Source organism: Hyaena hyaena, unplaced genomic scaffold, assembly GCF_003009895.1.
Source record: "Hyaena hyaena isolate Hyena2069 unplaced genomic scaffold, ASM300989v1 scaffold_1, whole genome shotgun sequence".
Classification (NCBI taxonomy): domain Eukaryota; kingdom Metazoa; phylum Chordata; class Mammalia; order Carnivora; family Hyaenidae; genus Hyaena; species Hyaena hyaena.
Genome location: NW_024080633.1, coordinates 7147942 through 7164173, shown reverse-complemented (window position 1 = coordinate 7164173; position 16232 = coordinate 7147942). Strand labels below are relative to the sequence as shown.

The 16232-nt window shown below is 52.2% G+C and overlaps 1 protein-coding gene across 1 annotated transcript in view; it reads right to left on the bottom strand.

The window, feature by feature from the left end:
• ATP2C2 (ATPase secretory pathway Ca2+ transporting 2) overlaps positions 1–16232 on the bottom strand; it is a 66459-nt gene that overhangs the window by 14270 nt on the left and 35957 nt on the right. The window contains exons 8-13 of the mRNA XM_039227321.1: positions 10182–10331; positions 10035–10103; positions 9427–9502; positions 5404–5470; positions 1008–1132; positions 790–887 (exon numbers count right to left, since the gene is read on the bottom strand). Coding sequence (XP_039083252.1) covers positions 790–887; positions 1008–1132; positions 5404–5470; positions 9427–9502; positions 10035–10103; positions 10182–10331 — 585 coding nt within the window. The remainder of the gene's footprint in view (positions 1–789; positions 888–1007; positions 1133–5403; positions 5471–9426; positions 9503–10034; positions 10104–10181; positions 10332–16232) is intronic.

The following is a 16232-nucleotide window of genomic DNA, read 5'->3' as shown; positions in this document are numbered from 1 at the left end:
GCCCCGCGTCGGGCTCTGTGCTGACAGCTCGGAGCCTGGAGCTGCTTCGGATTCTGTGTCTCCCTCTCTCTCTGCCCCTCCCCTGCTCACGCTGTCTCTCTCTCTCTCTCAGAAGCAAATAAAACATTAAAAAAAACAAAACAAAACCAAAGTGATAGCACCAAAGAGAGCTTCTGTTCTAGAACAGAGGTAGGCAAACATTTCCTTATTGAGCCGGACAGCAAATACCTAAGGCTTTGCAGCCCACGCAGTCCCTCACGACCACTCGGCTCTGTGACTGGGGCATAAAGGGAGCCATCGACAGAGGGCACGTGAGCCAAAGGACGCAGCAGTCTGCCTGCAAAATGCTACTTACAACAATGGCCACTGGCCCGTCAGCTGCCAGGACTGACCTCTCGGTCTAGAAGTTTTGTGAAAAAAAATAGCAGGAAACAAAACTGCACGTTCCACGAGCTGATAACGGTGCCAGAGGTACAGGAGAGAGACTGAAAACCCAAAGTGACCGTCACGATCAGTTTATCACATGGGATTATGGGCAACTGTCTGTAGCTTCTACATTATGTAATGTGCTGATTACTAACAGGTAATTGTAAAAAATAAAGGTGGCTCCCTTACCCTTAACTCGGTCACATTCCTTGCTGCTGTTTGTGGCAAGGAAACTGTACAATCACCCATTTTTGTGTCTTCCTTATTGCTTTCTAGAAGGTTCTGTGTGCTTTTTTTCGAGGAAGGAAAGGGGCTGGCAGGATAGACCCTTGTCTGGACCGTGTGAATTGGTGTGGGGCTCACCTCGGCATGGAGCCCATCGGACGTTACCAGCTGGGTGACAGTCATTTCATTGGCCGTCAGGGTGCCTGTCTTATCAGAGCAGATGACATTGCAGCAACCTGGCAGGAGAAAACCCCAGCTTATAGGAGGCAAATCATCACCATCACCGCTCAGGCTAATGAAACACCCAGGCAGCATTCAACCCCATCTACAGGAATTCAACAGGCAGAGTCCCTCACCTAACGTCTCCACGATCGGTAACTTCTTCACGATGACCCGCTTCTTGGCCATCCGGAGCACTCCCAGGACCAGGGTCACCGTGACGACGATGGGCAGACCCTCCGGAATGGCAGCCACAGCCAGGCTGGATCAAAAGGCCCAGATGGGTCACGTTTAACATGCGCTTAAGGACGACATGAATCCCAACTGGGGTCGGCAACGCTTTTACCGGGGGAAGCACATCTCTGGGCTCCTCAACGTCCCTGTTCCAGTGTCTGTTCCCAATCTCATGATGCACCTGTCTCCTTCTTCAGCATCCGCTGCTCTAAGTTCTCCTGTTGCAAAACCCTGCTCTTGAGAAGGGCCTGCCCCTATCAGACATCCACACTTTAGCGTAAAGTAGTCCCTCAGTTGTTTTGCCTCTTTTAAGTGCCTTTGCATTTAAATTGTTGTCATTTATTAAAGAGAAAAGTCGTTGGGTCCTGTGCGAGGAACTTTCAGAATTAGGCAAGAAGCGGAAAGTGGAATTTTTTGGTTCAGAGGGTCTGATTAGAGAGCCAGACAAGGAAACTAAAGTTGAAGGAGGTACAGGGACACTACAGTTGCCTATGGGAGCCTCGTGTTCGGGTGTCTGCTCACTTCATTAGTATCCTTCCAATTCTTCCTATACCATGTGACACCCCCCCAACCCCACGGCAAGGCTGATTGGATTAGAACACAGTCACCCCACCTCCCACAGCCATGGATGATTGGATTAGGAGAGAACATGTGATTCAGGCTGGACCAAGGAGCCTCTCTCGGGAAACTGAATGGGGATAAAGCCCACGGACCCCCTTCCTGTGGGCGGCACGTCAACATGTGTTAGGATGTTAAGAAGGGGCTCTTTGTGCTCAGATTTGGCGGCAGGAACGTCATGGCAGACGGACTCTCCATCCCACACTCAGGCAGGCGTGGATGAGGCCAGGGGCTCGTGTGCGACATCCCGCTGAACTCAGTGGGGAGGCTGGAGACGGGGCCGGGCTGGCGTGAGTGAGCAGGTGCCTCTGGGCCGAGGAGTGAGCGTGGCCATGCCGCACCCACCCCGGGTCACCGCGGGCACAGGGCATCAGCAGAGCACTGCAGGCATTCAGCAAATATTTGCTGGAGGAACAAACAGGAATGAGGGAAGACAGGCACACCTCCGGCGTCCCGCGGGTTCAGTTCGGGACCACGCAATACAGCGACCGCCACGTAAAGCCAGTCAAATGTACCCTGTGGTTCCCAGTGCGTAAAAAAGTCATGTTTACGCCGTACTGCAGTCTATTTTTTAAATATTTATTATTTTTGAGAGAGAGACAGACAAAGAGCAACAGGGGAGGGGCAGAGAGAGAGGGAGACACAGAATCCGAAGCAGCTCCAGGCTCTGAGCTGTCAGCACAGAGCCCAACGTGGGGATTGAACTCTTGAACTGCAAAATCATGACCCGAGCTGAAGTCTGACGCTCAACTGACTGAGCCCCCAGGTGTCCTGTACTGTAGTCTAGGAAGCTTGCAATAGCATCGTGTCTAAAAAATTAATATACACACTTTAAATTAAAAATACTTTATGGCTGGGGCGCCTGGCTGGCTCAGTCAGTAAACGTGTGACTCTTGATCTTGCGGTTGTGAGTTCAAGCCCCATGTGGGGTGTAGAGGTTACTTAAAAATAAAATCTTAAAAAACTCTTTATGCTCAAAAATGCTAACAATCATCTGAGTTTTCCTCAGGCTGTATCACAGAACACCCTAGAAAATATAATAATATAATCTGCCAAGTGCACTAAAACAGGGGGCTCCTGGGGGGCTCAGTCGGTCAAGCATCCAACTCTTGATCTTGGCTCAGGTCGTGATCTCACAGTTCATGAGTTCGAGTCCCGCATCGGGCTCTGCGCGGACAGCCTGCTTGGGGTTCTCTCTCTCCCTCTTTCTCTGCCCCTCCCCTGCTCTCTTTCAAAATAAATAAACTTTAACAAAACGAGGGATGCCTGCACATACGTGGCAAGCGTCTGGAGCTGCACGGGCCCAGCGCACAGTGAGCCTTCTATGTGGCTTGGTTCATATTCAGAAAGCCCGGCAGAGGAAGCTCGCGGAAGTCACACGTGGCTATCGCATTTCATCCAAGCTCAGATGTGGCTGATGGTGACAGGCACAATTATCTGTGTACTGCTAACACAAAAAATATACTGCCAGGTAACCACACGGTGCTTTCTTATCATATCACCTGCTTGGTTGTTTTTTTTTTAAGTTTATTTTTATTTATTTTGAAAGAGAGCTGGAGAGCGAGCAAGCAGGGGAGGGGCGGAGAGAGGAGGAGACAGAATCCCAAGCAGGCCTGGTGCTGTGAGCACAGAGCCCGATGAGGGGCTCGAACTCATGACCCATGAGATCGTGTCCTGAGCCCAAGTCAAGAGTCGGACACTTAACCAACTGAGTCACCCAGGCGCCCCTTGTCACATCACTGATACGCAGCAGTCTGACCTCAGAGAAGTTAAAATGTGAAAGAGAATGTGTGTCTGAAGTTGAAGAAATACGGTGCACGAGAGGTAATCCCCCCCCCCTCCAAGACAAAGGAGCATTCAGGGGCCGGTTATGTGAACCAAGGTTACTGACCTTGGTCAAAGGACCGTGCCCGGTTTCTATGGTGACAGCAAGCAGGCTTTCTTGGTTTTATGGTACAAGCAGACAAGACCAGCTAAGCAAACATTTGCAGAGGGTTATACGACGGTACTTTCTCCCCCCCATATGGCCTGGGAAGGGCGTTTTTGCATTACTTGGATGCTTGCAGAATAATAAAAAATTAATGCCCAAACTAATAAAGACGAACATGGACCAGGAAAAGCGAGTCTACTTTGGATCACCGTGAATGTCACTCGAGGCAGAGGGAATTAAGAGAAAGTGTGTAAAAGGGGGATTCTCATGTTACTTCCTCGGAGAATCTCTTCCTTACCGGCTGCTCTGCTCTTTCTACCTTCCGATTCAGTGGTTTCGAGCAGCTCAGTCTGCTCAAAACTGGAAAGCCTTGGTCTCTTCAAAGTCACGGGGGAAACGAACAGAGTAGATTTCCTCTGAAGGGCAAGTAGAACGTGGGTGTAGGGCAGGTCAGGTGGAAGGGGCTGGGGACCAGAAGTGACCAACCAATGGCACTGGGGAGGGCGGGCAGGGCCCACTTCTGATACTGACCTGGAAATATGTAATAGTCTCTGGCTCACGGAACTTTCCACCGTGTACAAGATGGGAATGGCATGTGTCATTATTCGGAGGAGGTTCTAAGCGTCACAGCTTCGGAGTGGCCTGGGTCTTCCGGGAGTTCCCCAGGGCTCAGGCTTCTCTGTCCCTCGGCCACCACGCCTGCCCCTTGAAGGCTTAGTCACCTGAACACTCTTATCAGTGGCTCAACCTTCCTCCCTGGCCCTGCTTCCTGCTGGAGCCCTGACCCAGTCGGGCTTACCACTTACAGCGGCATTAGCGTCCGGGGGAGCTGGTTAGGAACACAGAGTCTCAGGGTCCCCCAGACCCACCGAGTCAGTGCACCTGTGACTGGCGCGGAACAAGCTTTCCTCAGGACCTTGTGTCCTCAGGCTGCCTTCAGATATCCCTACTCTTCGATGACCTACTCCTCCAGGAAGCCCGCCCTGATCTCGAAACCCGCATTCCATAGTGCAGCCAGCTGCCTATGCCCCCTGGGCCCCTCGCAGCTCAGCAAGCGGGGCTTCACTCCCATCTCTACGTCAAGAACGGCCAACACTTTTCCAAAAAAATAGCAGCGATGGCTTGGCATGCGTGTGGAGAGGAATTCTGATGTTATTTAGAATCGGGAGGGAAAGGGGCCCACAAAAGGCTGGTGATTCATCCCCTGAGGGACTCTGCTCGTACTTCCGCTCGAGGAGCCCAGCAAGTCCCTGCTGATCCCAGACGCGCCTGGCTGGGCTTCCCCCTGAGCTCCAGCAGCCTCCTCCTCAACACCCCTAGAGGATGTTCCCAGGCCACCTTTCCAGGACATTCTTCCTACCTCCCCTGTACTCCCTCTGCAATTGTTTCCTCCGTAGCCTCGATCGTAAGTGGTGATTATTTTATTAATGTTCACTTGATGTGTTTACGCTTACTTTCCCCACCAGCCCGCAAACTCTGATCTGGTGCCGTCAGCCCCGGGTGATGGGAATAAACCATCAGCGGGCACTCGGGAGGGGGGGGGCTGGCTAGGAAGGGGTGGCGCAGGGGAGAGGGCCTGCCCCGCCCCAGAGGCAGTGAGGCACCGCCATGTGGGGCAGGCTGGCCTCCAGGGCTCACGTCAGGACGCTGGGTTTAGGCCAAAGTCACAGAATCAGGGAGCGGAAGAGACACGCAGCATTCGCACCCCGCTCTCCCGTGGCGCCCTGGCGAGGGGAGTTCGGTGCCCTTACCTGACCCCGATCGTGAACATGCTGAGAAGCTGCTTCCCTTGCAGCCAGCCCGTGAACATGATTAAGCCTGGGAAGGAGACAAAAAGGGCACGTCTGTGCACGCACGCACACACGTGTGCACACGCACGCACATACGTGTACAACCTCCGACGTGCAGGGGTGTTTCAAACTCCTTTCCCGCAAAGGATCTCAGGAATGTACGCCTGAGGCCATGGGTAGGAACCGCAAGTACTTGTGACGCCTCCTGGTTCTTTTTAAGACCCTTCTGCACCTGCGAAAAAGAATGGTTTGCCTTTTTCCGGAAAGGACCAAGCCGGCTCACGGTGGAGAAAGAAACGATCAGCCAGTGGGTTCCTCTCAGGCTGTTAGAAAACGTTTACAGAGGATTCCAGAACTCTCCTGGGGGCTGTTTGTGCTGAGACTCCCTCCCCCCCGCCCCGTGGTGTCCGACGTGTCAGATGACAGGTGTTCCGGGGACAGGCACGTGGGTCCGTTTCTCAGAGGATTCCGTCCTGCCGTGTTTGTGATCAAACATGCCCCCTCTTCAGTTTTCTCCCTCATCATTTCATTCACCCAGTGTTTACTAACCAGCAGGCCCGGGGCACGTGAAAGCCCACGACACGTCTGGCAATGGGGACACTCTGGGGCCTCAGTGTCCTCATCTGTAAAGTGGGGATAACGACCATGTCTCCCTCAAGGAGTTGTTTCAGGATTTAAGATGCATCGACCCACCTGAAGGGCTCAGCACAGCTCCTGGCCCGGGGCCGACCCCCGGGGTTGGCTGTGTCACCGTCGTCATCGGAAGAGGTGGGAGGGTGAGTGAGTCTGAGTCGCCTACTGAGGCTCGGAGGACATGCTAAGCCACAGCAGCTGTTTGGGAGGGAACAGGGAGCCAGCGCAGGCTTGAGGCTGGGCAGGTGTGGTGTGTGCCTGTGCGTGTGGGGGGGTGGGGGTCACAAGGTCTGATTTGGTAGCATTTTTTTCCGGACTGTAATTAGTGGCAATAGTCAAAGGAGTTCTCAGCTGGCAGGTAAATGAATGCAGATGCAAAGCTTGCAGGGGCCACGCTATTAGAAACAGGGGCGGGGAGTCCGCAGCCCCAGCCACGGGCCCCGACCCCACCACGGGGACCCCTGCCGAATGCTGGAGCGTGCTCACAGGGGCCCCCAGGGGCCGGCCACGCGCATCCGTTCCCAAAGCCACGCTCAGTGATGTCAACACAGGGGTAGCTTCAAAGTGCCCACGCCGAGGGTATTCCCGCCTCAGAGGATGGCAATCACTCCTCTCCCTGTAAAGGGGTTCAGCACTGACCAGCCCACCGCTGCCTCCTAACCTGTGTCTCCTCCTTGCCTCCCCTCCCCCCACCAGGGACCCACAGAACCCCCTTCCAAAGCCCCTGCTGTGCTAGAGCAGTTCTTGAAATATTTACTACGGAGGAAACAGGCTACGTGGGCCTGGCCGTGGACGTGCCCATTTAAGTTCTAATGAACTTGGGGAGGAATGGCTTAGGGCAATGACCTTCCGGAGCCTCTGGCTTGGAACTTTTCTTTAGCAAAACAACAAATTTCATCTTTGTGGTTCCCCGCCCCTGCCCTCCCAAAAAAAAAAACCACACCGAATTTCCTCCCATTAATGTGATCTGCTTGACCATTGGCCTTGAACGCACATCTACATGGTATTCATTCGTAGGGCTCCTGAGGTAGAAAGAGCACAGTCCCCGTCACAGCGCCCTCTCGTCCCGCCCACGCAGACTGCCTAGAGCTGGTGCCAGAAGGCTTTTCCTCCAAGAGGCCAGATGGCAAATGGTTTTGGCTTTATGGGCCCTATGGTCTCTCGCTGCAACTCAACTGGGCCATCATAAGGGGAAAGAAAGAGGCCACAGGTCTCACGTGAACGGGCGTGGCTGTGTTCTCAAAAACCATTATTGACGAACGCTGGAAATTTGAATTTCATAGAACTTTCATGTCACAAAATAGTGTTCTTTTGATTTTTTCCCCCCATCCATTTAAAAATGTAAAGACTATTCTTTGCTTGTGGGCCATAAAAAACAGGTGGCCGACCCAGTTCAGTCCAGGAGTCAGAGTTCTCTAATCCCTGAGCTAGAGAACCAAAGAGGCCTCCGGGCGGCCACGGCCACGTGCGCACTCTGCTCTGCCAGAGACGGCCGACCGATACGCGATCCCAAGGATGGCGAGTGAATGGTGATGCTTAGGCCTCCTTCCCTTCGTGTCTCCGCCAACAGACGTCACTAACATGTCCCACTCCTTGCCACCGAGCAGGAGTCCAGCCTCAACATGCTGCCCCAGCTCAGAGCCCCACGAGCTGAGCTCGGATGTGACCAGTTAAGGTAAGACCCAGCTTCCGTTACCGCTGCAGGACAACACCGGGTGGGGAGGGAGGGAAGATGGCAGAGAGGCGCTCAAAAACAGCAAAGCTCGCGACTTAGCCAACTCTGGGCACTGAATCCAAAGCTGAACTTGGAGAGGTGACCAGACGCTGGAATTCGGGGACAGGGAAGTAAAGGGAAGCAGGTGCGTCCCTCGCACGATGGAACCGGGACACTTGACCCCAGATCGCATCCTCTTAACCACCTTGCTAGCTTTACTTCTGCTTATAAGTCGCAGAGGAGTGGCGATCCCCTCCATTCCTCCGTGAAACCCTGATCCCTCTCGGTTCACTTGGCAAATTCCTGGCATCCGACAAGACCCACTTTAATGCCACGTCCCCCTTGCAGCCTTCCCAGCTCTCCCACTCGAGATCAGCCACGACCATCACGGTCCACATTTGTTCAAGTGCGTCTTTCCTATTAGCCTGGGCTCTTCTGAAGGGTCTAAGCCATGTTGATTCATCCTGGTGGCCCCCAAACCTCTCCTGGTGTCTAGCATGCCACAAAACACTCAGTAAGCGAATTCACACATCGCGGTGGCCAGAGACGCAACAGAAGTGTTGCTAGAAGGGACCGCTGTCTGTCCCACAAACGTCCTCTGGGTTAGCGAGACCCACGTGGACCCCCCCGCCGTCACTGCCGGTGCTATGGGCAGTGGGGTGTCGGTCGGTTCCTTTATGACGTATTCACTCAACAAGTGTTTATTGAGAATCTGCTACGGGCCAGGCTCTGGCTGACCTTGAAGGCTAGGAAAGGAAGAACATACCATCAAAGCTAGAGCTGGAGACAGCAGGAAGGAGTGGGTGAAGGGGCCGGCGTGGCCCCATGGGGGATATTCAGGCTTAAGACTTAAATTTAGATCCACAGCACCAAGCTGATCCTGTCTGGTGTGTTGCCAAAGGCCAATCGGCACAGCCTGGTTGGTAGCCTGGACGTCCGGCCAGAGACACCGCTAACCTTACCTCCCAGTCTCCTTTGCGGTTAGGCAGGCCATGTGACTCATCCCGGCCAATCAAAAAGGGGCAATGGTGATACCTTCCCTTGGGGGGGCCCATGCCTTAAGGACTTCCCATATTGGGGCGCCTGGGTGGCTCAGGGGGTTAAGCGTCCGACTTCGGCTCAGGTCATGATCTCACGATTCGTGGGTTCAAGCCCCGTGTTGGGCTCTGTGCTGACAGCTCGGAGCCTGGAGTCTGCTTTGGATTCTGTGTCTCCCTCTCTCTGCCTTCCTCCACTTGTGCTCTCTCTCTCTCTCAAAAATAAATTAATTTTTTAAAAATTTTCTCATACAATCTCTGTGTTTCCACTTTCCCTACCTGCTGGCTGAACAGAATTACGGCCCACGTCAGGGGACGTGTTGGTGTCTGGAGGTGACCTGCCCAGGAAGCCCACTCAAGCAGGACATGACCGTGGACTCATGTGAGCAAGAAATACACCTTGACCATGTTGAGCCACGAGAGTCGCTCATTACAACGGTTCGTCTGGTCTAATGCAGAAGCCTCTAGGCACCGTCAGAGTCTCCCATCCTGCCCCCCGTCCTCACCCAGGTCAAGGGCAAGATATTTGAGAAAGGGGCGTGGCTGCTCAGGACGCTCCCCTCCGTCCCCGGGGCCCAGCGCACAGACTGTTTCACTCACCAATTATGCCAAATGAGAAAAGTGTCAGCTGCTTCCCCAGCTTGTCCATGCTTTTCTGTAGTGGGGTTTTGGGCGTCTGAAAGGAGGAGAATGCTGGGTTAGAGGACATCCCAGTGTGGGGTCTCCGCCTGGCTTTTTCATCCCCTGAGCGGAGCGACAATTACACAGGGTGCGCGTGTGTGAAAATTCACTGACCTCTACACTTACGGTCTGTAAGTTATATCCTGGCAAAAAATCCTAGTGAGTGTTTTTATTTGTATTATTTTGTTAACGTTTATTTGGTTTTGAGGGAGAGCGCGTGTGGGGGAGGGACAGAGAGGGGGACCGAGGACCCGAAGCGGGCTCTGAGCTGTCAGCACAGAGCCCGACCCGGGGGCTCGATCTCACAAACCGTGAGATCATGACCAGAGCCAAAGTTGGACGCTCATCCGAATGAGTCCCCCAAGCACCCCCCAATAGACGTTTTTTAAATAAAAACAGAATTTTAAAAACGTGAACTCTTATTAACCACATTACCCTCATTCCTAAGCACTGGGCTGGTATCAGTAGCCAAGGATAATCTCAAACCCCAGCTTGCAAGAAAAAGCAAAGCCCACCGTGGCCCTTACCTCTTCAGCCTGCATCATCTTAAACACTTCACCGAACTGGGATCTTTCCCCTGTTCCGATCACGACTCCCTGCATTCGGGAGAGAGACGTGTGAGATCTGAGGCCGGGAGCCTGCTGGGGAGGGCGGCCAAGGGCCCAGGGGCTTACCTGTCCCTTCCCATACTGCACCAGGGTCCCCATGAAGACGATGTTGCTCAGAGCGGTGAGGTCCCCTCCGCCCGTCAGGAGGCTGTCTGTCTTACTGCACGGCTCCGCCTCCCCGGTGAAGCTGGACTCATCCACCAGTAGGTCCGTGACCTGGAGCCACGAGGGGAAAGGACAATGGAACCTGCCCCTTCGTCCTGAGAACTGATTTTTAAAGGACAGCACAGGCCCCTCTCACTCCGCAGAACTTCTCAACTGGGAAAAGTGTCCTGTGTGTAAGCGCCGGCGTTCCCAGTCGACGGGGGGTGAATCCTGACACGTGCGGCATCTACAAGGTAGGCACGCAGCTCTAAGCGGAAAACATCTCTCCGCCAGAGCCTGGGGTTGGGCCAGAAAGGGCTTTTTTTCTGGGCCCCGTGTACTGACTGGGGGGGGGGGGGGGGTGGATATTCCAAAGCAGTCTTTCCTGGACACACTCCCAAGGCAGGGGAGAAACAAGCAGGTCCCTGGGACCACCCCTGATCGTAAGGGGTCATCTCTCAACTCACAAGCTGAGAAGCCCTCGAGTGGGATACAAAATTCAGGAACTTCAGGCACTTTTCTTTGGCACGTTAAAGAATGCTCGAGTCTAGGTTTAAATTCGGACCCGATCTTTAGGTTTTGAGAAACCACTGCCATCTTGCCAGCTGATAAAAATGATCGATTTGGTATTGAATGGAGGTGTGGCCCGGGAGATGTCTTTGGAGAGCAGCTGGCATTACAGGGACCCGGACACTTGAGGTGCCTACGTGCTGGCTTTCCCCGGTCTGATGTCTTCCAGAAACGTTAGCTCTGATGTCTGGTTATGTTTTGTCTTTTTAAAAAATGTTTATCTATTTTTGAGAGAGAGAGAGACAGAGCATGAGCAGGGGAGGGGCAGAGAGAGAGGGAGACAGAGAATCTGAAGCACAGAGCCCGACATGGGGCTCAAACCTACGTATTGCAAGATTGTGACCTGAGCCAAAGTCGGATGCTTAACCAGCTGAGCCACCTAGGCGCCCCGTCTTTTTGTTTTTTACAGAGAGTGGGTGAGGGTGCACATGCATGCACGCGTGGGGAAGGGGCACGGGTAGAGAGAGAATGCCAAGTGGGCTCCACGCTCACGCCAAGCCGAGCCCACCTGGGGCTCAGTCCCACAGTGAGATCCTGACCTGAGCCAAAATCCAGAGTCGGTCGCTCAAACAACCGAGCCCCACTGCACCCCGGCGCCCCATGATGTCTGGTTTTGTAACGGAAAGCACACTGTCCCCACAACCTCTGCCATGAAGTTACAGCTATTTTCACGAGGATTTTCTGCCACTAAGAAGTAATACAAATCACATCTCAGGATGTAACAAGGCTTTTTTTTTTTTTTTTTTTTTTTTTAATTTTTGCCGCTATAAAAAAGAAAGAAGGAAAATGCAATCAGAAAAGCACAGAATGGTATCCGGCAGCTTAATTCCATGTGCCAACAGACAACAAGCAAAGAACACATTGAAATCACGGGTCAAGTATCTGAATACGGCCTCACATGCCCCAGGAACCAGATGAGCTGTGACGGTGTGGCCTCTCTAGAGAAACATACAAATCTCAGGCCTGCTTTAGCATTATTTAAAATTTCTGTGCACTGTTAAAAAAATTAAGTTAATTTAGAATATATCTTTTTAAAAATGTTTTTTTTTAAAGTTTGTCTTTTTAATTTTTTTAATATTTATTTATTTTTGAGAGACTGAGACAGAGAGTGCATAAGTCAGGGAAGGACAGAGAGAGAATGAGACACGGAATCCGAAGCAGGCTCCAGGCTCTGAGCTGTCAGCACAGAGCCCGATGTGGGGCTCGAACTCATAAGCCGTGAGATCATGACCTGAGCCGAATCAGATGCTTAACTGACAGAGTCACCCAGGTGCCCCAAAATGTGTATTTTTGAAAGAGAGAGAGAACGCACAAGCGGGGGAGGGGCAGAGAGAGAGGGAGACACAGAATCTGAAGCAGCTCCACATTCCGAGCTGTCAGCACAGAGCCTGACAGGGGGCTCGAACCCACAAACCTCAAGATTATGACCTGAGCCAGAGTTGGAGGTTTAACTGACTGAGCTACCCAGGCGCCCCTAGAATATATCTTTCCAAGCACCTGTGTCTTTCTCCGGACAGAGACGCCCATATAATCCATGTGCTTGGCACAGCCTTGAGCTAGGTTACTCAGTGACACCCTTAGGCTGTTAAGACCAGAAACATGCGCACAGTATGCATGGGTGTGCGCACACACACACACACACACACACACGGTGAGGAGGAGAGAGTGCTCACATTTCCGGAACTCCTGTGATGAACTAGGTCCATGCCAAGCACGGGCTCTCTCTCCAAACCCCCATACCCTCCATGGAAGATGCTAATCTTTTTTCCATTTTACATATGGGGAAACTGAGGCATGGGAACATTAAGTAACTTGTTCAAGGTTATGCAGCTACTTCGTGGCAGAGCAGAAGTGTGACCCAAGGCTCTAGTTCCAGAAACTGCACTCCTGGCCATCTTGCAAACTGGCCCCAGACCCACAGGGTATCACTCAGGAGGGAAGTCTTCTATAGCCAGAGCGGTGCTGGCTACTATGGAGGACATATATGGGGGCCAGGGTGCGCTCTGTCCTTAAGGACCTTGTCATTTAAGTATCTAAGACCAACTGAGACAACCATCTTCCTACGAACTCGCAAGAGAACAGTTAGATCTGCATTATTCAAACAGGGACTGGTGAGTTCTCTATACTTTCAAATTTTAAAAATCGAGTAATCTTTTTGAAATGTGCTCAGTGCCAGGGGATCCCGGTCCCCAAGAATGGCAAGGGCCCCCACTTGCCTGTATAAGGCCCACGTCCCCTCTTCCTGTGAGAACCCTCGTTGGGGGTGGTATCTGGAGTTGGGGGTGGCTACGCGCCCCCCTCTCTCCAGGCAACGCTGTTTCCCAGCCTCCCTTGCAGCGCACAGCGTCTCTACCCCTGTGGACACTGAGACATAAGGAGAAGTCATTGACGGTCCTGGGTAAGATCTGCACATACGGATGAGCTGACAGACCATCTTCACCTTTTGGCTTCCTCTTTCTCCCTCCCAGGGCCTTCATTACAGCGGTTCCAGAAGCCATCCTGCGAGGATTTACAGGAGGGTCCTGTCCTGAGGAGGGCAGAGTGGGGGCCTGGGGGAAGCCCCATCCTTTTTTCCATGGTGGAGCCGCCATATTGGCCTTGGACACGCGCCTTCCAGTCTCTTGCTATGTGAGAGAGGAGTGAATCCCTGACTCATTGAAGCCCCTGTATTTCTCTTACTCTATCACCACAGTCAAATACAACTGCCAACTGATCTAGACTTTGTTTTTTCCTTTTATCTCCAGGGAACGAAGGCAAAGTCAAAGGACTTCCTGGAGTCGCCCCTAACACAAGCAAGGAAGAAACGGGAAGACGGAGCCACCCAGCACCACCAGCTGATGATACCACACACGCAGGCAGCAGAAACTGGCACCACATCACCATGGCAGGGAGGGACTCGGTTTCGAGAAGACACTGTCTAATGGGACATGACCACGATGTGACTACGTTGTACTTACTAGGAAAATCTGGCTTTGGTTTACAGTTGTATACAGATGAAGCACATGGAATTTGTACCTGATCTTGTTTGTTCACATTTAAGTAACACTGTAATAAAAATAGGAAGCTGGGGCACCTGGGTGGCTCAGTTGGTTGAGCGTCCAGCTTTGGCTTGGGTCATGATCTCACGGTTCGTGAGTTCGAGCCCTGCGTCGGGCTCTGTGCTGACAGCTCAGAGCCTGGAGCCTGTTTCAGATTCTATGTCTCCCTCTCTCTCTGACCCTCCCCTGATCACGCTGCCTCTCTCTCCCTCAGGAAAAAAAAAAAAAAATATATATATATATGTATATAAATATATAAATAAAAAAATATATATATATATTTAACTAATCAAAAAGGACATCTCTTCTACCAGCACCCACCAGCTTTAACCGGACAAATGCCCAGTGAGCACCCACTCAGATTCTTGGGAGGGGGCGGTGGTGGGTGCTGTCCCTGGTGCTGAAGCCACGCAGGACGGGGCCCTGAATGGAGAGGGCAGGAGGTGTGCTTGGAACTCAATCACTTCTGGCATTGGCTAAGAAATTTGGATGGTGCCTTGTAAGTAATGAGGAGCCATGAAAAGTCTTGAGCAGAGAAGGGCGGTGAGTGAAATCCACAAAATGATGTTAGATGTTGGAAGAGGCAGCCAGTTGCATTTTGAAGGGAAGCCCACAGTCCAAGAAACACACCCCAACTGAGGCTGAGGATGGCTCTCAATGGGGGCGGGGGTGCAGCGGGCATGGACAGAAGAGCCAGCCAGGAAGAACAGGAGAATTGGCAGTAAGTGGAATTAACTAGATATATGGACACAGGCACAGGTCACTAACGCTCGCAGCTTAATCTGGCCTACAGAACATTTTAAAACCAGGCATATTTGATCCTGAATATATCTCACTGAAGTCATTTTGGGATTGGCAGGAATCTTCCAGGTCGAGGGTCAGTCAACGCCCCAATCTTCCGAACCAAGACATGAGCCTTAAATCTTCCTCAGGTTTATTTGTTGTTTTAAATGCCAATACCTTCCTTTTTTCCACCCAGTGGGATGAACTCATTCTGACCTCCAGAACTGTAAGATAATACATTTGCGTCATCTTAAATCACTCTAGTCATTTGTTATAGCAGCCATAGGAAAGAGATGCATTGGGGAACCCAGAGGGAGAGACAGAGAGGGAGAAAAAAATCAGAAGAGCTGACTGCAGGCAAGGGAGCACGCAGTGTGGATGGTGACGCACATGGGCTCTGTGTTCAAGTCCTCCCCCGTGACTTACAGATGCATGACCTGAGGTGGGCCGCTCAATCTCTCTAGGGTTCTGTGTCCTCGCTGGGTAGTCAGAAGATGGAGTCGTGTTCTCTCAAGGTTGTTGGAGGGAAAGGAGGCAGTATCTACACAGCGGTTAGCACGGCCCTGACTTTTTATACGTGCGCATTCATTCTTTCCATAAGAGAAAAACACGGGAGGCAGAGACAAAGCGGGGGAGTGTCTGGGTCAAGAGGAAACAATGCTGATTGTGTGCGTGCATGGGCAAAGGTTCTGGTGACTTCTGGGCACCATGTCAGCTGAGGGGGAGAGTGGCTAAAAATACTCAAGGCCCAGAACCTACGGGACACCAGCGGCCACCCAGAGGTGGCTGGGCCTGAAGATGGTTGAAGGCTCTGGTCACTTCCTGCTCATGAGCAGACAAGGCTCTTCCTGTCTCCTCACACGCAGCCAGTCTCCCAACTCGGAGACAAAGCAGTACTTGGAGCCCTGACGGGTCCCATTCAATTCCTTTTTCATTTCTGAAGTGGTAAAATAAAAACAAGCAGTGACCCTGCTCTACTGGCCGTTGTGACCCGGCTCTCCTGGCCGTTCCACGTCAGCTTTTCCCCGAGGCCTTGGCCTTGGTTTTAACTGTGGGAAGAGAAAATGTTCTGTTGCCTCCACACACTGTGCAAAAAAGGTTAGTAGTGGGTTTACCTATTGTAAGAACTTTCTTGAACCGGCCGTTTCCTGGACCTAAATGGCTTTAACCTCTACTTAAAGTTCTCCCGGATCTCAGAGTTTAATAGCTGACACATCTATCCCACCATGAATAAACAAAGGTATTGATTGTTCAGGGAAGTTGCAAAATACCAAAAAGGGAATCTATAGCGTTGCAACTGGCACAATGGAAAAAGGCAATCTGTGGTGTCAATAGCAGGTACAGGTGGATTTAACACAAGCAGGAAGAAAACCAGTTGAGGTAGAGAGGTACCTGGGGGTTATAAACGGCTTCAGGGACGCCGGCAGGCGGGTGGGGGAGACGGGTTAGGGAGCACAGCGAAGCCACTGCCATCGCAGCGACCGCTCACGTCACACCAGGTGCTGGGCTGAGCCTGCCGCAGGTGGTAACTCGTTGAGGTGGAATGAGCACCAATCCCTTTGACAGATGAGGAAACCAAGGC